At 41.2% G+C, this 26361-nt stretch overlaps 1 protein-coding gene across 1 annotated transcript; it reads left to right on the top strand.

Moving 5' to 3' along the window:
- Positions 1-26078, top strand: gprc6a (G protein-coupled receptor class C group 6 member A). Its single transcript, XM_008120414.3, has 6 exons — positions 1-443; positions 4247-4550; positions 9375-10205; positions 15759-15971; positions 22370-22493; positions 23182-26078. Exons 1-6 carry the CDS (start codon positions 250-252, stop codon positions 24312-24314), a joined length of 2799 nt encoding a protein of 932 aa, XP_008118621.1. The 5' UTR covers positions 1-249; the 3' UTR covers positions 24315-26078.
- The last annotated feature ends 283 nt before the right edge of the window (positions 26079-26361 follow it).

Here is a 26361-nt window from a genome sequence, read left to right on the forward strand (position 1 = left end):
TCTCTCTCTCTCTCTCTCTCTCTCTCTCTCTCTCTCAATTTCTCTTTCTCCCTCTCACACACGTCCACCAGTAGGATCCGCTAAACAACATAACCTGTCAGAGCTGGTAACACGCGTTTAGTTAAGGTGTGCCTGTCTTCCAGAGCAGCCCTTGTCTCTAGTGTTGTTTACAGGTGAAATAGGCACCGTGTTGGTCGTGCTGCTTGCTTAATTGATTGGAGACAGCGAAAGAGCAAATGAAACAGAAACATGGCAATATTTGGCTTGTGGATGCTAGTCTTTCTGGTGTGCTTAGATATCAGTCAGTCTTGCCAGAGTCCGGATGATTTTGTGGCTGCCAGCTCTCCCGGAGATATTGTCATTGGAGGCTTGTTTGCAGTTCATGGCAAAATGCTACATTCAGAAGAAAAGCCCCTCCAGCCTGTGATCGCCCATTGTGCTGGGTAAGTAACTACTCGACAGCATCCAGGTAGTAAGGACAGAAGACCAAAACGGTGTGAAAATCAATGGGGTTACTCAAAACAAAAGTGATGTGGGATTCTCTCAGTGTACAGGGTTTTTGTATAACTGTTTCTCAAAAGATTAACTTCATATATCAGCAAAGTGAAGTGCATTTATGCATGGGGGAGAGAGGATTTTCTACAGAAATTTGGTGTGCATGATTGTGTGGGGCTTCCCATGTCTCATAATGTGTCCCATATTATTCCACAGCTCATGTGCTGTGAAATAATATAATACTTTTTGGGTCCATCCAGATCCATTTAAAAGAACAGAAAGTTCCAGATTTTTTTTTCCAGTTTTATTTGGGAGATCCATATATGTTTTGTTTACCCCAGAATGTTTCCTGTCAGCTCCTGGTATGATCAAAGACTTTTTATACCAGTTCCCTGGGTCAGTTTAGTTTAACCTTGTATAAAGTCAGAAAGAGCACAAACAAAATCTGGGACTTTTTATGAGTCTGGATTTAACCCTTAAAAACAAATATTCTGTGGCTAGAGTCCTATGCTCAGTTTTCTTTGAAACACAGTGGAACATGTTTTTTGTAGACATTGCAGAATTGCAAAGAATGATTGTAACTAGAGTTAAACTCATGAACTTCAATGTGACTTACTTCTGAATAGATATGCATAGGATTGCACTACAAGTGCCCCAATAATTTGAACTTCTTTCACAGAATGTAATTACCACTGTATCTTAGTTACTCCAATAGAACACAGTTAATATGACATGAATCACCATGACATAACTAAAATCTACCCTGAATATTAGATAGATATCCTCTATATCATGCTATAATATTTAGATGTTTTAACTTCGAATGTTCAAAACATAACAGCATGATCCTACATACATTTACTCAGAAGTAAGCCCCCATGTATCAGATTGATTTATTCCTATGTTAAAATCTTATACATTTACATCCTTTGTAAATTACTTTAATGTAACAAAGCATATTTTGATGCAAAATGACATTATTTCCAGAAGATATATTCATAATTTTCTTGTGTTGTTTCAGAAAAATGCTATTATATTCCATCCTATATCAAAAAGAAAAGAGACCTTATAGTTCAGATCCCTATTATTATTCTCCGTGTGTCCGCATTTAAAAGGGCAATCCAAAGAGCACTTAACCTGTTTTCCTCAGGCTCTTGTGGCAGCCTCACAGACATTAATATGATTATTCCAAAAGGAAGTAATTTCAGAATTGCAGCATAATTGGTATTAAGATGGCTGTGGCATTTTAATATGGAAAAGCATTGAAGTCATAGTTTCAACTTACATCTAACTAGAGCCTCTACTAATCAGAGAACTTCTGATGACATCTGCCTTTTAGTAAATTACTCAGACTCCAATAAACTTGTATATCTCCAAAAATTTAGCATAGGGCCTTTCCACACAGGCATATAATCCAGAATATCAGCATAAAATCCCACAAAATCTACTTTGAACTGGGTTATCTGAGTCCACACTGTCATATATTCCAGCTCCAAGCAGATAATGTGAGATTTTATTCAGCTGTGTGGAAGGGGTCACAGATACCTGATTTAACAATTTAATAAGGAGTTAATGTTATAATGTACTGTACTTAACCTCATAGTCTAAGATGGAAAGGTCTTTATCAGAATGAAAACAGACTCAGAAATAAATAAGTTTATCTCTCATACACAACTCCACATTAAAAGATTTTCTTGTGGATTAAACTTGCTCCCTCTGGTTTAATTAAATAGCTTTTAATTGACACATCAAAAAGTTAAATCAATGAAAACCTGTATTTCAGTTCTAATTATGCATTGTATGGAGAGGGTGGCAGAACTCCTCTGTGGTCAAGATACAAATGAAATAGATAAATAAAAATGTTACTAATTGCACAGTCTAGGAAGAGGCAAAGCTTTTAGATGTAATCGTGGATGGTTACAGAGTACCCCTGGAGTTATAGCTAGTGATTCAGGTTTGCACACAGATGGTCACAGATTCAGATCTTGGTAACAAACAAAGATCACTTTTTGAAATCCTGGAAAGCTGTTTGATGTTCATACTGACCAAAAGATTCAGTGGAAGATGGCTACTTTGGATGCTTTCATACCACACAATTATAGTATTGTGATTCCACTTTAACTTCTACAGCACCATCCTATGGAATCCTAGGATTTTGCTGTTTAGGGAAAGGGTGTTTCAAATTTTCAGCCAGAGATCTGTAGTTTGCCTCATCAAACTACAAATCCCAAGATTCCATAGAATGAAATTGTTTAATGTGAAAACCCCCTGATGTCAGCAGGTTGGTGAATCTGCTCCAGGCTCTAGTTCAAACGTGAAGCAGTTATCCAAGGTGCTGAACAACTTCTGGGGAATGTGGCTCTTTGATCCGCACCACTTCACTTTGGAATTGATCTTGAGCTGGTAAAAATCTGTCTGAATCAGTGCAGTTCGATTTATTTAGGATTCAGCTGAACTGGTTTTAATGTCTCTATTAACCTGCTCCTGTATGACTTCCACAAAAACATTTACCTGAAATTTCCAAGTATTTCCAAAAGTGTTGGGCACATTATTTTCCTACCTGGGTGGTAGTGATGGTGGAGATGTTATGGGATTTTGACAATAAACTCAATGGGACCAGAATGACTGCAAATTTTGTCCCCTATATCTTAATTTAGGGAAACCTTAGGTAATAGAGTAAACCAGTGAAGATTAGTGAAAATGATTTGTTTGTTCCTCTCATTCATCCAGAGAAACTGGAAAGTTAGGGATAGAAATTCCCAACATTTTTTCATCATTGCCTATGCTTGTCAAAGCTAATAGAAGCTAATAGAATTTGCAGTGCAACATCTGGAAAGCCACAACTTTGAAGAGAAAACAACAGCAGCAGCCTAGCCAGGAGGTGGGGTGGGGACAAGGAGCTAGGTTTTGGGGCCATGTAAGGTAATTGCCTTTGGAATGCTGACCATTTTTATCTGGGGAGCTGATGTAGGATTGTTAATATGTATGTCTGTTAGAGCATAAAAGCAGCATAGCATATATATATAAATGATAAACTAAAATATAAAATGCCAAACTTGGAAGGATATCTCTTCTAAAAAATAAGTGTTCTGTCCTTGCAACATTTTAGAACATGGAGAATTGGAACAAGTCTATGTCTCTCTCTTTCTCTCTCTCTGTATATTTGTGTGTGTGTAGGTAGGTATATAAATGTAATTATATGGAGAAAAGAGAGAGGCAGAGTAATTTCCAGCTACTTATGGAGGCCCCAAAGCAAACTCATCAAAGGGTTTTATTGACAAGATTTGTCCAGAGGGCGGTTGCACACTCTTGCCCAGTGGATTGTGATGGTTGAATGGGGGTTCAAACCCTCAACTCCTGGAATCTTGGGGGAGAGAAAAAGGGGAGGGGGTTGAATAGAGGTCTGAGTATATTACATCATGGCATTATTACATTACAACATCTCATGATACCCATTGTCTTCATCTCTGTGTGAACTTTTAAAAAGATGTTCAAGTTGTTGAACTTACTTGAGGAATAGAGTTTGGCACCTTGGATAAATTCTTTAAAGTTCAGAATAAAGCCCAGAGAGGATTCATGCCTCTCAGTGATAGGTTAGCAACCAACCACCACTAGTCATGTTGCGGCAATGTCAGGTATGCTGCAAACACACTCTTAGAACACAAACAGTGTACTTCCTGATGTCATCTGTATCTGGCTTGTTTTGGCTTCCAGCAAAGTAACTATGGTTGACTCATGTCTTTCTTCACAGCTTTGAAGTCCAAGTGTTTCTTCAGAGTCTTGCAATGATCCATGCCATAGAGATAATCAACAACTCAACACTTTTGCCTGGAATTAAGCTGGGCTATGAGATCTATGACACTTGTGCAGAGGTTACTCGGGCCATGGCGGCAGCTTTGCGATTCCTGTCAAAATTCAATGCTTCCAAAGATTTAGTGGAATTCCAGTGCAATTATTCAGACTATACACCTAGAGTAAAAGCGGTCATAGGTGCCACCTACTCAGAGGTATCTATGTCAGTTGCAAGGATATTGAATTTACAGCTAATACCACAGGTAAGTTGCAACAAAAAGTTAATATCATTTCACAGTGATAAAGACTGTTTTTGAAATATTTTCATGAAATCATTGAAAGCTAAATAGATTGCCAAAAGAGGTGGGCTTAGCAGCTGACGTTATGACAGCAGCAAAAACATAGGAACAAGGAGGTTCTGTAAAGAAGAGAATGAACAATAGTCTTGATCATTTTGACTATTATATTTGTACATTACATATTTTTCCTTCATGTGTTTTTCCAGTATACACCAGACTGTAGGCTTCCAGTGCAACCATATACATGTCTGCTCAGTGGGACTAAGCCACTTGGGCTTAATCTCAGATACACATGTATAAGTTTGCAGTCTCAGTCTTTATAATGCTGTTACCATTCTACAAAGAGTCAAAGATAACAGAAATATGCAGGAAAAGTGGATGATGCATTATCCCCTTGACATTTTGGAACATTCTTCCATGTAAACACTTGTTTCATGTGTAAAGTTAACATGTAATGAGATCTATGAGAGAGAGAGAGAGAGAGAGAGGGAGGGAGGGAGGGAGGGAGGGAGGGAGGGGAGAGAGAGAGAGAGAGAGAGAGAGAGGGAGAGGGAGAGGGAGAGAGAGAGAAGCAAATTAATTCTTAACATCATCTGAGTAGACTACTCAACGGGTGCCATAAGCTTATCTTCGTCTTGAACAGCTGGGGAATTTTGATTCATCATAGCAGCAGGGTCAAAAGCTGCCAAGAGTGTAGCAAACAGCCATAAGATCAAGAGGTTTCAATAAGCCATGCTTGAATGAAACTTTTCCACTGATTAATACCTTATTTATAGTAATTAGGATGCAAAGCAAATTTTCCTGTATCTGGTTGGCATCCAATTGCATTTTGTGGAATAGCAATTTGAAAACAAAAGCCCTGAGTTTAAAGGCCAAGAAAATAATATCAAGAGTTAGGAATGTAAACATGCTTTGAAATTCTCAAGGGTAAAGTGTACAACTGAGACTGCATGAGAAAAGGTGCTTCAAATCATTCCACATCAGGTTGGTCTCCTGTGCTGAGTTGTTTATATACAATATTCCACTATCAGATTAGGAGATCTTCACCATAACAAAAAAAATTGATCAGCCTTCATGCAAGTTATGTGGTTGATTTAGGAAAATCACCCAAGCTGCAAACAATAGGATTTACTTCTGAGGAAACACACTTAAGATTGTGTGGACAATCTGCAAAGAGAGCAAATGTGCAGCAATAATCTGTCATGTCAATGAGCCTAGTCTGAAATGAATAGGAAACTCCATATGGCATTCATTGCAGGTTCCTCCTCAGCTTCAAATGGTAGCAGAAAATCCAATATTCAAAGCGAAGGGGGGGGAAGCTGCTGAATTAGTGTGATAGTTAAAATGTTATTTTAAATACGTATCTAGTATTAATAAAGTAGGAGTAGGAAAACAAAAGCCCCGGGACAGTGGCTTTGGGGTCAATGGCTTTTGGGGGGCACTGGCTTTTGGGGGTCAAACCTAGTGCATTCTTTAGATTGACATAAGTTACGAGCCCCCAGTGGCACAGCGGATTAAACTGCTGAGCTGCTGAACTTGTTGACCAAAAGGTTGGCGGTTTGAATCTGGGGAGCAGGGGGAGTTCTCATTGTTAGCCCCAGCTTCTGCCAACCTTGCAGTTCGAAAACATGTAAATGTGAGTAGATCAATAGGTACCGCTCTGGCAGGAAGATACAGCACTCCATGCAGTCACACCAGCCACATGACCTTGGAGGTGTCTATGGGCAACACTGGCCCTTCGGCTTAGAAACTGAGATGACTGCCAATCCCCAGAGTCGAACACAACTAGACTTAATGTCAGGGGAAAACCTTTACCTTTACTAAACTACCTTTGGCTGGAATTCTTTTAAATGAAACATCCAGACATAACTTGCTATGAACTCTTATGATAAGAGCAGAAGGGGGCATTCACTACTTCACTCATGCAGCAACCAAAAGTGCACAGAACTTACTTTTCTCCTGTTGGGGGTCCCATTCCAGAGGTGTTTAATGAGCAATAGAGAGTGGTGAACATCAGAGATGCATCTGACCATAGCACTACAGCCAGATATAGAATGATAAAGGCATCCTCCAAGATGACTTAGAGGCCATCCAGAGTTTTTGGAGGATGCTGTGGTTGCTGCTGCTGTTGTTTGGTTATAGCACAAAGTCGGGTGCTTCTCCTCCCCCACCTGTCCCTATTCACTGGCCACTAAATAGCTGGGATATAGAATGAAGGTGAGTATTGTAGGAGAGGAGAGATGCATCATGTTTCCATCTAGGTGGAACTTTATGATATATCTCTCAGTACAGGATCTTGGCCATTGTTTGATGGTTTCCCAGCTTATGTAGGAGTCGTTTTCCCAGTCTACAACACTGGAATGCCTTTTGTGGGGGCTAATTACTGACAGTAATCCAGAGACCACATTACAGTAAAGCAAAGCCGTAAGGAAACACAAAACCAGCACCAAAAACATGCTTCCAGCATGAGATTGGTTACTGTCTTCCAACTCCTTACAATTATAAGCCTTGCCATTGTAAGTAGAATAATCACCAATTCTTTCTTTTTCTTCTCTAAATTCAACTGTTAGTAATGCTAACCTAGCATCCTGGGCTATGTTTAGTCCTATAATATTAGTAATTTCTTTTAAAACCTTGTTCCAAAAATTATTCAGTCTGGACTTAAACCCACTTGGCAGCAGCTTAAAGAAGCCTGTTCCAATATGGGTTTAAATACCCCCTCAAAAAAGTGCTTTGCCCATTGGGTGTCACCATGCTCTCCCAGTAACTTCCAGGAGGACATGGGGACACCAACCCCCCCCCCCCCCCAAAAAAAAAAAGCCATGAAAAGAAGGGGAAACTTACTATGCCACCATCAGGCCTCTCTGGAGATCTCCTGGCACATACCAATGAAATGCCAGGAGGCAGGAAGAGGAGCGATTTGGCCCCTCCACCTCCTGGTGCACGCCAGGAGACCTCCAGAGAGGCCTGATGGTGGCGCAATAAGTTCCCCCTCCTTTTCAGGGCTTTTGGGAGGGGGAGGGGGAGAGGCTGGCTATCCTCCTTGGTTCTCTGGGCTCGTTGATCCCAAAGAACCGAGATGGATTGTGGGGACAGACTCCCTGTACTACGGAAGCAGTCCCAGGAGTCTGTCCCCACAGGGCCCACACCCCATTAGATCCGGGCCTTTCATGAAGGCCCGGGTCTAATGGGATATCTAAATAATTCGGAATAAAGCAGGGTTTACTTGCTTTGCCTCAAATTATTCCTCTTTCACTTGAGGCATTGCCTCAGGCAAATGTCTCACAGGGCCTGCATTTTGGACCCTGCCTAGAAAGGATCTAGGATTCCAAGAATGAGAGTTTGTAACCTTTCTTAACATTAAGGAGTTTTCTCCCAAAAATAAACCCATGAGGTTTGTTTTGTTACTGACAATTTTTCTGCACACAAAATTACTTCGGAGGCAAAAATGTGTTTCCTGATTAGATAGCAATATTTCTATACAATTTTCCCTATGTCCTCTTTAAAAAAAAATTTTTACTTGCGAAACAGTTTCTACTACACACATACACCACACATTTCTATGTAGAAGAATTGCATCTTGAGCAAGATCCTACAGGAAGGGATATGTATCACATACTACATATCCCAATTTTCCCCACAAAAAAAAATGCCCCACCTTGTAAGTTTTGGAACCACTCTCAACACAGACAAGAGGAGTGGTCAGTTTGGTTATATCCAGCTATTTTCTTGTAGCCAAACATATTGTGACAGGCATCTGCAAGAACCTCCTAGGGTCCTCAGTATGTCCCTGCATAAAATGTCTTTGCAAGATGTTCAGCTGCAGGAAAAAAATGCTGACTATGTTATTACTGATTCCCATGTTCAATAACAACACAACAATGTATTGGGGGAGAAGTTGTGCTATTTGCAAGGTGGTAGGAAAGTTGTGCTATTTATGGGGATGTTGGACATTCTGTGGTCAGAACAGAATTGTTGACTTCCTCAACAACCAAAAAGGTGAGTTGTGATCGTGGAAGTCCAATTTATACCATCATAATTCACCAACAATAATGCCAGCCATAATTTTGCACAAATACCTTTCCCTAAATGAAATTCTACCCTGTTTCCCCTAAAATAAGACATCCCCAGAAAATAAGACCTAGTAGAGTTTTTGCTGAATTGCTAAATATAAGGCCTCCCCCGAAAGTAAGACCTAGCAAAGTTTTTGTTTGGAAGCATGCCCAATGAACAGAACACCAGAGCATGCAGGATTGGTAAATGTATGTACCATAAAGTGTTGTACATGGAAATAATGGCAGTAACAAGAAATTCTTGATAGGATTCACAGTTCATCTGGTTTGTGATGACAACTACTGTACAGTATATAATAAATGTTCATTTTTTTGTTCAACAATAATTGTGAATTCTTCTTCATGGAAAAATAAGACCTCCCCTGAAAATAAGACCTAGAGCATCTTTGGGAGCAAAAATTAATATAAGACACTGTCTTATTTTCGGGGAAACACGGTAGAATAGAAGAGTCATGCAGCTGTTCTCTTTCATATCAAGTATAGGAATATTGATACGTATTCTGCATGTCCCTGTGCAAGGATACAAGAGCATCCTAAGTCATCAAGGAGGAGGAGATGGTACAGTGAGCTATAACTACCTTGACTTTTAAACAAAATTAGATTCAAATTTATTTTAATGCTTTTGAGAACTCAGCCCCTAAAGGAAGATCAGTAATGGCTTCTTTGTTTCTTGGTTCCAAACTGCTATACTGAAACTGTTTTGTCACCTCCATAGGTGAGTCATGCAGCGACTGCAGAAATCCTTAGTGATAAAGTCCGCTTCCCATCTTTTCTGCGCACTGTGCCCAGTGATTCTTATCAGACCAAAGCCATGGCTCGATTAATCCACAGGTCTGGCTGGAACTGGATTGGAATCATAGCCACAGATGATGACTTTGGGCGCCTTGCTGTTGAGAGCTTTGGGTTGCAGGCCATGGCGAACAATGTCTGCATTGCATTTAAAGAGATGTTGCCAGCTTATCTCTCGGACAGCACCATCCATGGCAAAATTAATCAAGCCCTAGAGAAGATTGTCAAGGAAACCAGGGTAAATGTCATTGTTGTCTTTCTGAGGCAATTCCACGTAATGAGACTTTTCAGAAAAGCAATTGAAATGAACATAAATAAGACCTGGATTGCAAGTGATAACTGGTCAGCAGCTGTCAAGATTAGCACTCTTCCAAATATCAGTCGTCTGGGAAAAGTGGTTGGATTTACATTCAAAAGTGGCAACATGTCATCCTTCCACCAGTTCTTGAGCAATCTACATAAAACTCCAACTGGAAACTATACAATTGCAAGGGAATATGCCATGCTTATGTCAACATGTTCACATATAAACAATCAAGATCTGAGTAAATGCATTTCTAATTATTCTGGTGAGAAACTGCTAAAGAATCGCACTCAACCAAGCAGCCAGCTTTGGGATGAGGAATTTCTCATTGCCAACATTGAACCAGGATTTATCCATAGCACCATGCTCGCAGTACATGCCATCGCAAATGCTATTCGGAATCAGTGCAAGAACAGGAACTGCAAAGACCCATACGCCTTCGCCCCTTGGGAGGTAGGGTTTTTGTCATTCTTCTGCATTCCTTACATGCATTTTGCCCATGCTCTGCATCTCCTCATGCCTCAAATTTCGATATACAAATGAATGGTCAAGAGAATATAGATTGTCTTTCAAAAATATTGATATACCCTTTTTCTTAATAGCTTGCAATATATATTTGAAATAAAATATTTAACCTTAACCCCCCCCCCCAAAAAAAAAAAGCTATCAGCAAAGAAAGTTGAAGCAAGACAAAAATATTGCAAATAAAATCTATACAAAGATTACCCTCAGATACTAAAATTTAGCTGCAGGTTGAAATCCTTTACCATATTGGCCTCACTGGCAATCAATATTCTCAGAAGTAAAAGCTATCACATTCTTTATACTTTCTCCACATCCAGCTCCTTATCTAGCTTATTTAGTATTCTATTTTTATTTATAGAACAACTGAAACTGAGACGAAGGATGTTATCACATCACCATGCAGTTATGCCATCATAGCAATGCATTGCCCCACTTGTGCTTACTGCACGTTGTTGTTGTTGCTCTCCAGGCATGTGCTGCAGGGTTGTTGAAAATATGAGGTTTTTCACACTGGAAGTAATCAATTTATTGATCCCCTTTCTCACAACAATTCAGTAGTTAGTCCTAGTACAGATATTTTATAGTACTGCCTTCGATGAATGAGCCATTAGTGAGCATAGTGTGGATGTGGTCATGTTATTCCCCCCTCCCCCCAAGGATTCCCAAGGAAATCTCTGGCAGAGTGTTTGGTGTTCAGGCAGATAAGATTGTGTTTTAGCATATTTAAACCCCTCATGGCCTTCTGATTATTTTTGCTGTTATAGTGCCATAGTCTTATACCATTTCCTACAATTCTATCATTGTAACACTATTATGGCTTGGCTACAAAGGGTTTTTTGTGTTAGAAATAGATGAACCAATCCAAAAGCAAGAGCAAGATATAGGAATTGGTAATTATGTCATTAATGCAAACAAAATAATACAATATTTTTGCTAGGTAGAGCAGAAAATGACACCATACTTGCTTCTGATTCAAGAGGCATCCCAGGTGAATCCAAGGTTAACTGCACCATTTTGACACCTGAGGCAGAAAATCCCACCAACATTTCTGTTCATCTTCCAGAAGTCAAAAGAGAGAGAGAGAGAGAGAGAAGAAGAAGAAGAAGAAGAAGAAGAGAATAAGGGAAAAAATTACTAGGAGATATTTATTTCCATTTAATAACCTCCAAAATGCTGTCTGAGATCACCACTTCACCCAGCTAATCACAAGGCTGTTCCTGACTTGAGCAATCTAAATGACACTAGTTTTCACATAAGTACCTAACAATGCTGACTCTAAATAATATGTCTGTTTACTTAGTTAATATATGTCCACCACTAGCATAATACTTAACAATCTCCTAGCAAGGGCCTGTAATGGTTTTTGAGAGAATGCCTTTGATAGAGAGGGAAATATATTTCCAGCTACTTCTCACCTATAACCTCCCCCAGCTTTCCTCAACCCTGAACTTTAGCTAGATGTTTAAGAAGATCCCTCTATCTGAGATCTAAACAAGATTTGAATCTTTAAATGAGTCAAATGTCAATGTTCATATACAGTTCTTTCATTTTCACATTGAGTAGAGAAGACAAACATGAAAAAAGTAAATAAATTGGAACTGATTTTTTAGACAGAATATTCTCTTCTGCACTATACCATGTTGCTAAAATGTTGGGTTTTCATTTTTTAAAGAGAACTGTCAAAGCACACTGACTGTGTATTAACCTCTAAAAGATTTCAGAGAGAGGGATACAAAATATGTACACATAAAGTCCAATTACTAGTCTCAACTATACAAGACCCATTGAATCAATTGAATTTATTTAAGTGTTGATTTAGCACCCAGCAGATTTACTGGATGCTAAATCAACACTATTTGGGACTAGCTCCTGGATTTAGCGTTAAGACTATAATCCTAAAGTGTTAACACCTATTTTGAGATCGAAGTGCATTTGTGTATCCCACTCAGTTTTGGATTCTTTTATAATGTACGGTATACATCCAGGTTTTAGATTTTTTTTTAATAAAAAGAGCAACCAGCTGCCAAAAAACTAAATCCCAACAGCTGCAAACACACTTCTGCCCTGCCTGTTATTTATCTATGTGGGACTGAAGTTTTAAAGACTACAGCCCTGAATAAAGCCATCAATTCATTGTGATATAGAATTGGATTTGTAGTGCTTTCCTAAATCATGCTGAATGGGATGGATATGAATATCCAGTTTGTCTGCCACTTCTAAAGTCTAGATGACTTATGCCAGACAAGATGGGTAGTAGTTATTCTCTTGCTTGCCTTTAAAAAAAAATCACAGCATTTGTCCCAGGAGGCATGATTAGGCAAGCCTCAGTCTTCTCTACAGAATTATGAACTATAGATCCAACAGGTTCAGACACATCATCCTGTCTCAGATCCAAAATACCTAGTTTCAGGGCCTAACAACAACAGGTACCAGCAGCAGAAACATCACATGTGACACATCTCAGTTAGAGACCCATATGTCATTACACATCAAAGTCAGGATTGCCCATGCCATCGTATTTCTAATTGTATGGTTGTGAACCTGGCCAATGAAAAAAGCTGCCAGGAAGAGAATCAACTCACTTGAAATGTGATGTTGGAAGTGAGTTCTTCTACAGGTATTAACCCCCAAGTTACAAACAAGGTAGGTTCTTTAGGTTTGTTTTTAAGTTGAATTTATATGTAAGTTGGACAAGGACATTTTTAAGTGTAACTTCATCCACACACACACACAAATATGTGCATGCATGCATGCTTTGGATAACCAGGCCCGGTTCATCATGGATGCCTCTGAAGCCCCCGCCTTGGGCGCAGCGCCTTCCTGGGTGCACCCGAGGTGGCGACGGTGGCAGGCAGTGGTGACCACTAGGTCACTCACCGTGGAACCAGGATGTATTTCGTATTCTCACGATATTTCATGCGAACTCGCGAAATATTGCGAGATTTCTGAGAGATCTCGCGGAAATCCCACGAGATCTCATGAGAATACAAGCTACTTCCTGGTTCCGCGGTCACTGCCACCGCCTCCAGTAAGTTTGGGATGGGGGGCACAATTTTGGGTGGGGGGCTCGCGGCCCTAGGTTGGCTTACCACCTGGAAAAACCTAGGCCCGCTCCTGTGGATAACATAGGGAACAATCCTGTGGTGTTTGGGTTTTTTGCTCCCTGTGCCACTGTTCAGAAGATTTCACTTCACTTTCTGTCCCTGTTATAACTAGATTTTGAAAAATGTGGCTTGTTGTGGAAACAAGGATAGGTGAGAAAGCTTCCGTGGAGACACTCTTTTCCCCAAAAGAGTTAATTTCCCCAAATTAACTCTTTCAGGAGTTGATTTCCTTTCCGAGGGGTAGATTTCTCTAACATCCTGATGTCTCATGCCCCGTTCCTAACTATGAGTCATATGTAAGTCAGATGTTTGTAACTTGAGGACTGCCTGTATATACCTTGAACTGCCAAAAAGGCAAATGAATGAATCCTATGACAAATCAAGCCTAACCTTTCCATAGAAGCCAAGATGACTAAGCAGACACTAGTGTCCTTTGGACATCTCATGATAAAGCGTGACTCACTAGAAAAAGCAATGTTGCTTGACAAGGTAGAAGACAAAAGGAAGACCTTTCTACAGATGGATAGACACTGTCAAAGAAGCCACGATCTTGGGTTTGCAAAACCTGATCAGGGGCTTGATGACAAGGTGACTTGGAGGTCTCTCCTTCATAGGGTTGTCATAAGTTAAAGTCAACTTGGCAGCAGTTAACAACAAACTTGCTTGTTGAATCAGAAAGCTGAACTTTGGCATGATCTTATGAGGCAGCAATTCTTTTCTACTTTATATGGTTTGAGATTTTTTTTTGCTCATTTATATCAGTGCAGATTTAGCCAGAAGCTTAAATCTATAAATATTGAGCTGATTCATGCATTCAAATACATTATCCAGTGTTTTGTAATTCAGTGACTCACAGCTTTGCCTATGAGCAGTGCTGATCTGAAATGACAGCAAAGGTGTTTCTGTAATAAGCTGTCAATTTCATATCTGAATAATTTGATTTGATATTGGAGTCAGCTTGTGAGGCAATCTGGTATGCAAAGTCTCCCTCAGTCAGCCTCTCTCAGTCTAAGAACAAAGTTTAAGAACAAATGCAGGCTACAGGGTTTTCTACAGGACAGGCTTTTCTTTTGCCTTTAATAATTTCATTAAAACTAAACTTTGGTAGCTGCATCTGTTTATGGTCAGCTCATGCCAAGTGAATCAGTAGTGGATAGTGGCTTCTCTAGGTGAGGCCCCATTTACATTGCTGAATAAAATCCCACATTTTCTGCTTTGAACTGAAATATACGGCAGTGTGGACTTAGATATCCCAATTCAAAGCAGATATTGTGGGATTTTCTGCCTTGATATTCTGGGTTGTATGGCTGTGTGGAAGAGCCCTCAGTGAGGCAGGTATGTTACCCCATGTACTGAACCTATTTTATCAATAGTGCTTAACATCTTGGTCAAGACATAAAAGTGGAATATAAATTAAAATATATATTATAATAACATCTTGGATACATCCTTTAAGATTTAAACTAAAATCTGGACTGTTAGGGACAAATCAGAGCTCATGACCTAATTAGTCTTGAACAGCAAGCCTCAATTACTTTGCAGACCTATGTATCACATCAGGGCTTTAAAGCAGCCAGTCCTCCATTTCTGCCATCTGCAGAATTCTGAGAAATGTAGGGCGGGGGCTTTCGAATTCTCAGCTACAGAGGTCCTCGCCTTCCCAAACTACATTTCCCAGAATTTTGCAGGCAGTAGAAATGTGGGGCTGCCCGTTTTAAAGCCCTGATGGGATAATGTGGAAAAATGGTGAGATGAGGGCCATGTATGCCATTTTGATCTTTGTACAGGAATAGTGGGATAAATAGTACATGAATCAATCAAGCCCAACATGATGGGGACTTTGTTTAGGAAATATGGAACAAGAGAGCATGAATGTGAACATGGAGAGATAACCTTGAGTCTACCTATGATTCCTCCTCTGTTTTAAAGCTCTTATTTATCAGTGGGGAAACAAGTTCACAATCAATTTTGCAGGCTATTCATGTTCATAATGGAAACCTGGCCTTGAATTTAAAAGGGGAATAGTTTCTGTCCATTCCAAGTATGGAAGGTTAAATCTTGGTGTAATCCACATTAGCACAAAGATGAACTTCACCATATCAAAGTGTCTGTGGATGAAGTCATTATGGAAATGATTTTCATTTCTGACTGCCTGAAATGTGTGTGTGTGTGTGTGTGTGTATTCCAGAGGATACATTGGCCCCAAAAATTCCTGAACTACAGAAGACCAACTGAAATAAAAATGACCTGTTTACCTCTATTTGCTGGGCTAAAATTGGTGTTAGCCTTGAAATTACAACAATATGCAAATGTTGCTATATGATCTTCTTTCATAAATATCATTGATATGCATCATTTTTCACTTTTATCACTGCAGTTGCTGGAAGAGCTTAAGGAGGTAAAGTTCACTGATGACGACAGAGAGGTCTATTTTGACTCTCATGGAGACATTAACACAGGCTATGACGTACTGCTCTGGAAAGAAATAGAAGGACGGATTGTGATTACCAACATGGCAGAGTATGATCTAGAGAAGGACGACTTCATTTTTGAAAACAAAGAGGATGAAATTGAATTTTTGAATTTAAAGGTATTTGAAAGCACATTCAAATGATATTCTCATAAGACGTTCATAAAGGCTCTTAGTTTAATCTTTTAGTTTCATTGACAACCAGGAATACTAAAAGCATATGGTGTGGAAAGGGGACAGGAATATACCAACAGCTTTCATTTGATATGTGGGTTGTAATTAGCTCATAATTTTGAATATTTAGAAATCAACAAAGGATTCACATGATTGCTTTCTAACTTACAGAATCTGCATGTTGAATATGCACCCAAATGTCCCAAAACATGTCTTGTACACTTCAATTACGTCCCACATTTTTCCCCAGATAGGGACTCAAGGTGACTTACAAAAGACAGACATTTACAATAAAAACATATATACGAACTTATCACATGGGTGAGCCCTCACCCCAGTGCCCTTTTGCTAGCAAGTGTGGCGAAACGGCAGGCACAAGGGGCAACTCTGTCACCCTGTGCAATGCTCTGGTGCAGCAATGTTTCCCACATAATACGGGGTGAGCGTCGTCCAAATAGGGTAGAAGCGTACTGGCTACATTGGAGCCAGTACAACATGGGAAGGCTCCCATGTTTGGGGGAAGTGTCCAAGGGGGCTTCCACCCTGATTGGGAGCAGGGCCTCCACTGGAAGTCACATGACATCGTGTGATGGCTAGCATGGGACTCCATCCCCAGAGAAGGCTTGAAGTGTCCTAGGACACTTATTTTGGTAAGTGTGATGAGGTATTTAGTTGAAACCATTACAAAGTTGAGACAGAGAAATGGGCCAGAATGGCACAGATAAAGCTATTCAAACTGCCCCGAAGCCTCAGATACTCTGAAGTTTCTAGCAAACCCTCTGAAGTCAGATAGGATATAGCATCTTTAGGCCTCATAAAAGATATTTACAAATTATTTGAACAAGAATGGTCTCATATTATACAAAAGTAAATGTATGTCAGACCCCTGGCAGCTGGGCACCAAGAACCATACACGGAGGCCAATCTCTATCTAATATCTTTATTAAGGAAATATATAAAAGCAATAAAAACAAGTGAAGAATATAGTTCAGAAGCAGACCTTTCAAATGAGGTCAAATATAGTCCAAAAATGTATTGTCCAATAAATGATATTAGAGTTCAAAGTTCTTTATCCAATACCGAAACACACACTATTGCCAAGCAATAGTGTGGGGAAATGTCAGAGTCTTAGAAGTCCAAGGAAGCTTGACAACAAGGCTGGAAATAGACTTGGTTCTTTGACAAGGTTCGTGACTAGAAACAAGGCAAACAGTGAATCTTGGAACAAGGTCCGTGGATAACAGCAAAGCAAGGCAGTACTCGAATTCTTGATCCAGGAAGCAAGGAACTGGGGTTACGAAGTCCACACACGATCTCACTCCTGAAGCAGCTCTGTTGACTCCGCAAAGAATCTCCCGCGTCAAACACCTATATTGGGTCTCGTTTTCCCGCCAACAATCTCTTTCCCTAGAGAACGAGAAGCGAAACCCAACTCTGTCCAGATGCACGACTCCTTAGAATTTCCCAAGGGAAGCAGGCCTAATCAGCCTGTTGTTTGGCAGCAATCCGTAAACTCCTGCGATTTGCTTCTCTGACTCCTCTGTCTCTAGAGTAAGATTCCCTCCTGAGAAACAGAGGCGAGGAATGCCCAAGGTCTGTTTTACTGAGTTCTTGAGGACAAACATCAACATCCGGCAGGTGAAAGGATCTTGTTGAACCGGCGAAAACCCCATGTTTTCATCTTCATCTGCCACGATAGCACTAGGAACAGGACTACAAGGCCCATGGGGCATCACACTATCCCCTCTCCCAAGGCCCCCCTCATTCAGGGCCCGTCCCCGAGAGTCGCGGGGCCGCGGCTTGGTAGGGTAGGCCTGATGGAAGCGGCGGACCAAATCAGGGGAGTGGACTGTGGAAGTGTCTTCCCAGGAGCGTTCTTCTGGGCCAGAACCCACCCAGTCAATGAGATACTGAAGGCGGCGGCGATGGAAACGAGAATTCAAAATGTCCTGAACCTAGAATTCCTCCTCTCTGTCCACTAAAACAGGGGCGGGGGGCGGCCGGCTCGCGTCGGGGCGTATACCATCCGCCGGAAGGAGCAGGGAATGGTGGAACACGGGATGAATGCGCATGGAGCGCGGAAGTTGGAGTTTGAAAGTCACGGGGTTAAGTTGCGCCACCACTGGGTAGGGACCAATGAAACGGGCATCTAACTTCCAGCAGGGACAGTGGGAGGGCAAAAAGCGAGTGGACAACAGAACCCGATCTCCTACCTTGATCTCGGGGCCCGTCTGGCGATGGCTGTCAGCGTGGCGTTTGTAGTCCTCCTTGGCTTGATCAAGTTGCTGGTGCAAGAGTTCTTGCACCGCTGTGAGTTCCTGTAGCCAATCTTCTGCCGCAGGGACTTCTGAGGTCTCCATGATGGGAGGAAAGAAACGAGGATGAAAACCATAATTCGCAAAAAATGGGGTTTCTTTAGTTGAATTCTGGACACCATTGTTGTAAGCAAACTCTGACAGAGGTAATAGGGAAGCCCAATTGTCCTGTTGGTAGTTTACATAACAGCGAAGATATTGTTCCAAAGTGGCATTGGTGCGCTCAGTTTGTCCATCTGTTTGGGGATGGTGAGCTGAGGATAAACGAGAGTCTATGCCCAATAGTTTTTGTAGGGCTTTCCAAAAACGAGAGGTGAATTGGGATCCACGGTCAGTGACCAAACTCTTGGGCAATCCATGTAGTCGGAATACATGCTGAAGGAATAAATCTGCAGTCTCTTTGGCCGTGGGAAGGCCATCGCAGGGGATAAAATGGGCCAACTTGGTGAAAAGGTCTACCACTACTAGAATCGTGGTGAATCCAAGGGAGGGTGGTAGATCAGTGATAAAATCCGCAGAAATTATCTCCCATGGGCGAGAAGGAGTGGGAAGGGGATGTAGTAGCCCTGACGGCTTCTCCTTGCGCGTCTTGGAACGCTGGCATACAGGGCAGGTGTTAACATAATTTTCCACATCTTTGTGAATCTTGGGCCACCAGAAGTCTCGCAGAATTAAGTGTATGGTTGTGAATAGTCCAAAATGTCCGGCAGGCTTGCTGTCATGTCACAAACGAAGTGCCTTTTCTCTGCCGGGGCCTGGAGGGATGTAAACATGATTCCTGTAGCATAATAGATCGTTCTTGAGTGAGAAAGGGAAACGTAGTCCTTGGCGAATCTGTTCTTGAGCCCAGGCATCTGTCTGTTGACTGGCCCTAATCTCTTGAGTGAAAGGGGATTCTGGGTTAGGAGGAGCTGGCTCAATTGTAGTGGATTTGGTGTTTCCCACTGTGAGCGTGGCAAAGTTCTCGGGTTGCAGCAATCGAGATTCTGAGGTGTCTCTGCGCCCTGCTGCATACTCTGGTTTCCGTGACAGGGCATCTGCTTGCTTGGTCTGAGCCGGAGTCACATAATGGATCCGGAAGTCAAAACGTTCAAAGAACAAAGCCCAGCGTTGTTGCCTTTGGTTTAGCTTTCGTGCGGTTCTTAGATGCTCCAAATTCCGATGGTCAGTATGAACTTCAATGGGGAATTTGGCCCCTTCTAACCAATGTCTCCAATTTTCAAAGGCTGCCTTTATGGCCAAGAGTTCCTTTTCCCAAATGGTATAGTTCCTCTCTGGGGCCGTTAGTTGTCGTGAGTAATAGGCACAAGGATGGAGATGTTCTCCCACTGGTTGCATCAGCACAGCCCCTATTGCCACATCAGAGGTATCAGCCTGCACAACAAAAGGGGTTTTAGGATCAGGGTGCTGTAGAATTGGCTGGGTCGTGAATAATTGCTTTAGCTGGTGGAACCCTTTTTCGGCTTGTTCTGTCCAACGGAAAGGTTGTTTCCCTCGGATGCAGCTGGTGATTGGGTCAGACCAGCGAGCGAAGTCTGGGATGAATTTGCGGTAGTAGTTTGAAAACCCCAAGAAGCGCTGTACTTCCTTTTTGTTAGTTGGCGCCCGCCATTCCAATACGGCCGAAACCTTTGCCGGGTCCATGGATAGTCCTAGTGGCGAGACGCGGTATCCCAGGAAGTCTACCACTTGTAAATCAAAGGCGCATTTCTCTAACTTGGCATATAGTCCATGATCCCGCAATCGTTGTAGCACCATTCTGACGTGCTGGTCGTGTTCCGTCTGTGATTTCGAGAACACCAAAAAGTCGTCCAAGTATATGATCAAGAACCGATCTAGATAGTCTTGGAAGATATCGTTGACAAAATGCTGGAACGTTGCGGGGGCTCCAGATAATCCGAAATTCATGACTAGGGACTCGTATAATCCGAATTTGGTCTGGAAGGCGGTTTTCCATTCGTCCCCTTCTCTTATGCGAACCAGATTGTAAGCCCAGCGAAGATCCAGTTTGGTGTAAACCTTGGCCCCTCGGAGTTGGTCCAATAGGTCCGAGATCAGTGGCAATGGGTAGCGGTTCCGCTTAGTGATGTTGTTCAGTGCCCGATAGTCCACAACCAAGCGTAGGTCCCCTGACTTCTTTTTCACAAACATCACTGGGGAAGCGGCTGGGGATTGAAAGGGTCTGATGAACCCCTTGCGGAGGTTTGACTCTATAAACTCCCTGAGAGCTTCTTGCTCTGGTTCAGTCAGGGAGTAGAGGTGTCCTCGCAGAATTGGGGCCCCCTCCATCAGGTCAATGGCACAGTCATAGGGTCTATGTGGGGGTAGTTTCTCGGCTTCTTTTTCATTGAAAACATCCCAAAAGTCCGAATATTTCTTGGGCAGGGTGATGATGGGTTCTGCATCTGTGGCATGGCAGACCTTGGCTACTAGACAATGATTTTGGCAATACCTTGAGGCGAACTGCAGTTCTCTGTTGGACCAGGAGATGTTTGGGTCATGGAGTGTTGAATTCGTCCTGGGAAATGGTGTAACTGGGTGGTGGAGCAGGGGTGCCCGCTCTGGCTCCTGGTGTGACAGACATATTGGCCTTAGGTTGCTTGGTGCTGTGGGAGGCAGAGTCAAACTGTCAGACCCCTGGCAGCTGGGCACCAAGAACCATATACGGAGGCCAATCTCTATTTAATATCTTTATTAAGGAAATATATAAAAGCAATAAAAACAAGTGAAGAATATAGTTCAGAAGCAGACCTTTCAAATGAGGTCAAATATAGTCCAAAAATGTATTGTCCAATAAATGATATTAGAGTTCAAAGTTCTTTATCCAATACCAAAACACATGGGGAAATGTCAGAGTCTTAGAAGTCCAAGGAAGCTTGACAACAAGGCTGGAAATAGACTTGGTTCTTTGACAAGGTCCGTGACTAGAAACAAGGCAAACAGTGAATCTTGGAACAAGGTCCGTGGATAACAGCAAAGCAAGGGAGTACTCGAATTCTTGATCCGGGAAGCAAGGAACTGGGGTTACGAAGTCCACACACGATCTCACTCCTGAAGCAGCTCTGTTGACTCCGCAAAGAATCTCCCACGTCAAACACCTATATTGGGTCTTGTTTTCCCGCCAACAATCTCTTTCCCTAGAGAACGAGAAGCGAAACCCAACTCTGTCCAGATTCAAGGCTCCTTAGAATTTCCCAAGGGAAGCAGGCCTAATTAGCCTGTTGTTTGGCAGCGATCCGTAAACTCCTGCGATTTGCTTCTCTGACTCCTCTGTCTCTAGAGTAAGTTTCCCTCCTGGGAAACGGAGGCGAGGAATGCCCAAGGTCTGTTTTACTGAATTCTTGGGGACAAACATCAACATCCGGCAGGTGAAAGGACTCCGGTTCTTGTTGAACCGGCGAAAACCCCATGTTTTCATCTTCATCTGCCACGATAGCACTAGGAACAGGACTACAAGGCCCATGAGGCATCACAATGTATCCCAATGGCATCCATGCCCCACAAGACTGAAATATTGCTCCATGAGTGTGGTTGAGAGGGACAGAAATCTAAGCCTTTGTTTTATGGAGTTCTTTCCTTCAGTGGTACCAAAATTGTGAAACACCTATCCGAACCAGATTTACCTGGTGCCTACATCATGGTATTTGCAGATTCAGAATTTTTTTGTAGTTAAAAATACGTTGCAGTAAGTTTTACATCTCAGGCATCATTGTTGCTATTTATCCATTTGATTTTGTTTTCAGTTCATTCGATTTTATGTTAGTTTTCTATTTTCATATTGGATGTTTTCCTATTATTTTATTACGTCATATTAATAATTTACCATAAATGGACAGCAGGATATTCTGTAAATAGGAATTATTGATATCGAGAGCAAGTAGACAGTTATGGCTTGGACATAATATACTGTGTGATTGTGCAGATTATAGAGGCCAGATTACAAGATAAAATTATTTGGTTTTAAAATGGAAAATGCAACTAACAGTCAATTCTGGTTTCTCCGCTTTCTTTGTCTTCCTGACCTTGCAGAATGTGCAGTCAAAATGCTCTAGAAAATGCAGACCTGGACAGGTGAAAAAAGTTTCTGCAAGTCCACATACCTGCTGCTACGAGTGTGTCAGCTGCCCTGAAAACTACTATACTAACCGGTCAGGTGTGGACATTAGATGATACTAAATCAATTAACATTTTGGAATAATGGAGTGTGTGTCATTTTTAAGACATGAAAAGGAGTGGAGGAGGTGAACATGAAAGTCAGACTTCTGCATACCAAATATTTATGTGACTTTGTATGAGCTTCTGTGGCTAAAGAAGGCAAAAAAAAATCTTAAAGATAGAATTCCTATGAGCAATAAGGGCATACATTGGCTTTCCTGGAGTATTTGGAAGTCCATACAACCCGTTGTGCCACTTATGGCTCCCAAATAGCCTTTGGCATGGGGAAAATGTGCTGTGTTTACCCCTTATTATAGCATCTCCCGTGATCCATGGATTGCACTTTGTCTACACCAGCAAATGTGGTTGGTGACTTCTATGTATGCCAGTGTGGTGTTTTTAAGTTCACTAAGGTTTTAGTTCAGTTTGCAAAGGATCACCTGAGCTGCTATTCCCTATCCCCAAACAGCTAAAGCACCTTTAAGAGCTCTTTTAAAATTCAAAATAAAGCCATGATGATGACAATGATGATGATGATGATAATTTTTATGAGTGGCTTTCTTGGGACCAGTCATTTTTTTCAGAGCAAAATGAATGATGTATAACAGGTCAAGACTGAAATTCTATACTTTTTTCATTATGCATCTTTGGATAGTTAATCAAGAATTCTGTCTCTCTCCATGTAGATATGGATTACTGCATTTTATGCAACAATAGAACTCACTGGGCTCCTGTGAACAGCTCAACATGCTACAGGAAGATGGTTCAGTACCTCAACTGGAATGACTGGTTTGCTATTTTGCTAATGGTTCTCTCTGTCCTTGGAATAGTGTTGATTTGTGCCATTATCATAATATTTACTAGAAACGTGGACACTCCAGTTGTGAAGGCATCGGGTGGCTTAACAGTCTGCTATGTTATCCTCCTCTGTCACTTCCTCACTTTTGTTAGCACGGGATTTTTCGTTGGCAAGCCCAGAGCCTATAAATGTAAAACTCGTCAGGCTCTCTTTGGCATCAGCTTTGCCCTCTGCATTTCATGCATTTTGATTAAGTCTCTGAAAATTTTGTTGGCCTTCAGTTTTGACCCCAAGTTGCAAAAGCTTCTCAAAAGCCTCTACAAACCTGTACCCATTGTATCCTTTTGCACCGGGATTCAGGTCTTGATTTGTGTTGTTTGGATCACAGTTCGAAGCCCTTTTGTGGAGGAGAATTTCTCCATCCGGAAGATTATCATCGTGGAGTGTAATGAGGGTTCAGTTGTAGCTCTGGGAATCATGTTAGGGTACATCGCTCTTTTGGCCTTCATCTGCTTCATCTGTGCTTTTAAAGGGAGGAAGCTTCCTGAGAACTACAATGAAGCAAAATTCATCACATTTGGCATGCTGATCTACTTCATTGCCTGGATTATATTTATCCCAGTCTACACCACTACCTTTGGCAAGTACTTGCCAGCTGTTGAAATCATTGTCATTTTAATATCCAACTATGGGATCCTGTGCTGTACATTCCTTCCCAAGTGCTATATCATACTCTATAAGCAAGAGGCAAATACAAAATCAGCCTTTCTGAAAATGCTTTATAGCTATTCATCCAAAAGTGCAGGGAGCCTCAGCGTCAACCAAAGCTCTTTGGATTCAAAGAGTGAGACACCTCCAATGCCCAAAGCAGAAACTTGCTGTAAAGCCAAGACTGAAAAAAACTGGGTGAATGGCAGCTGCCACTTCCAAGCATCTGGGTATAGGGAGATAAGATGGGAAATGCAAGCCGTTAACATAGTAGGGCCAACAATACCTAGGAGAAGGCTTTCTAGCATATAATGATATAGTTTCAGGATGAGAGCACTGTTGGGCCACAGTGCCTTGTCTATGCTTGATCTTTTCTCCTTTGATGTGTCCTAAACACTGTTGCCAGCACACAAAAGAAAATGGGGAAAATATGATACTGCTTCCCAGTAAGCAGTGGCTTGCAAATTGAGAGCCTGTCAGGGGATTGGATATCTCCCAACCACCACCACCCCTTCCTCCTGCCTAGCACAATTTTTTCAGACCCCTTTGCCTGCATTAAGAGAGGTTTAGGATTATGTGTGCCCCACAGTTTATTGTGGTTAATGCTACCCTTGGTTCCTAGACTTGAATCCAGAGCTTGAAGTGGTTTTGTTAGTCTTCACAAGGAAATAACTTTGTTAGCATAATTCTTGCTGTTGTTGTGTGCCTTCTAGTTGTTTCTGACTTAATGATGACCTTAAGATGAACCTATCATAGAGTTTTCTTTGCAGTATTTGTTCAGAAGGGTTTGTCATTGCCTTCCTCTGAGACTGAGTGTGACTCTTACAACAAAGGCATCTTTGAGTTGCATCAATTTAAATGACCTTAACTCTACTTTGAATTGTGATGACTGAAGATAAAAAAAGGTGTCCATTTGGCTTTTTCAAATAGGGAGTTTAATGACACACTCCACAACAACAACAAAAATGCCCTATATTCATTGACATAAACAACACAGAATTAATAATAAGGGCAAAGTAAAGCAAATGCCCTTACAAGACACCACTCTTAAAATACAGTATACAGTTCGATGTTCCATTTACCTAGTGGTAATTCAATCTCATTGTAAACAGTCATGAAGCAAGTTTTGCATTATTAGTTGTACAATTGGACCTGCAGCAGTATGTGTTGATTTGTTTCTAATATATTTACCCACAAGTACACAAATAGCATTTGGATAGTAATCATGATTTTTATTTCATATATGTAAATCCAGAATATTTGAACTATTTTTGAACCTAATGTCTTAATCAAATTAATTTTACAGAAACCACATATATAATACATTAGAAAGTGTCTGTGTGCCAAGATACATTTAAAATACTGATTAAGTCATCTCTGTTTGGACAGAGGATTTTCAGATTGCATCTGTACTATTATGACTAGAATAATGTTTTATAAGTCTGCTTTTTCTTCAGCAGTAGCCCTGTATATGCAACAATAGGGTGAAGTAATGACCTCAGTCAAGGAAATAAAAAAACCTTTTTGAGTTTTTCAAGGAGTTTTGCTGCAAGCCAAACTTTCTACCAACATCCACAACCTGCCACCCTCCACTTGATATGAAGTACAATACCCAGCACTTGAGCCAATGAATCTAATGGCCGTAATGGCTGGGTATGGTGGAAATGGCAATCTAACACATTTGAAGGGTATTAGGTTGGATCTATCGTCACTCTTCCTATTCAGAGCTTGAAACATTGGATCTGAAAATTAATTCATTAGTGATGAACATTAGAAATGCAACGATTTGCACTGTACTCATCTTTATAATAGCTGATTATTTGAAAAGGAATGTGCATGTGTATGTATGTCTGTAAATATTTGTAAATACTGTTACCAATACCTCAGTGTTAAGTATTTTGCCACTGGAAGCTGGACTCTCAGACATCTGCCAGTGGTTTGTGGCTTCAAGTTTCTCTGAAAGTGAAATATCTTTTCCTTCAGCAACTGGCAGTAATGTTGAAATGGATGCTGTGATCATCATTATAAAAAGAAGAATACAGTTACACTGCTGTCAAAAATAAATATTTAAAATTAGGTTCTTCTGGGACACTTTTTATGAACGTCTAAGAATGTAATTTGTTATTATGGAACACTTTCCACTCATAGAACGGAAGCTGCTTTAGAGCGACTATAGGTGAGATATCCCTTCAACCCTGAGGAACAAAAGGCAGGACAGAGTCTGTAGAGTAGGTCAGGCCATGGAGAGGAACAAGAAGTAGCTGATGGTGGCTTTAAAGGAGCTCTCCAAGGTTCTGAAACCCCACTCCAGAAGTACCTTTGGTAGCTCCTGTAAATTTCAGACTAACATTCAAGAACT

The sequence above is a fragment of the Anolis carolinensis genome, chromosome 1 (assembly GCF_035594765.1).
Source record: "Anolis carolinensis isolate JA03-04 chromosome 1, rAnoCar3.1.pri, whole genome shotgun sequence".
Lineage (NCBI taxonomy): Eukaryota > Metazoa > Chordata > Lepidosauria > Squamata > Dactyloidae > Anolis > Anolis carolinensis.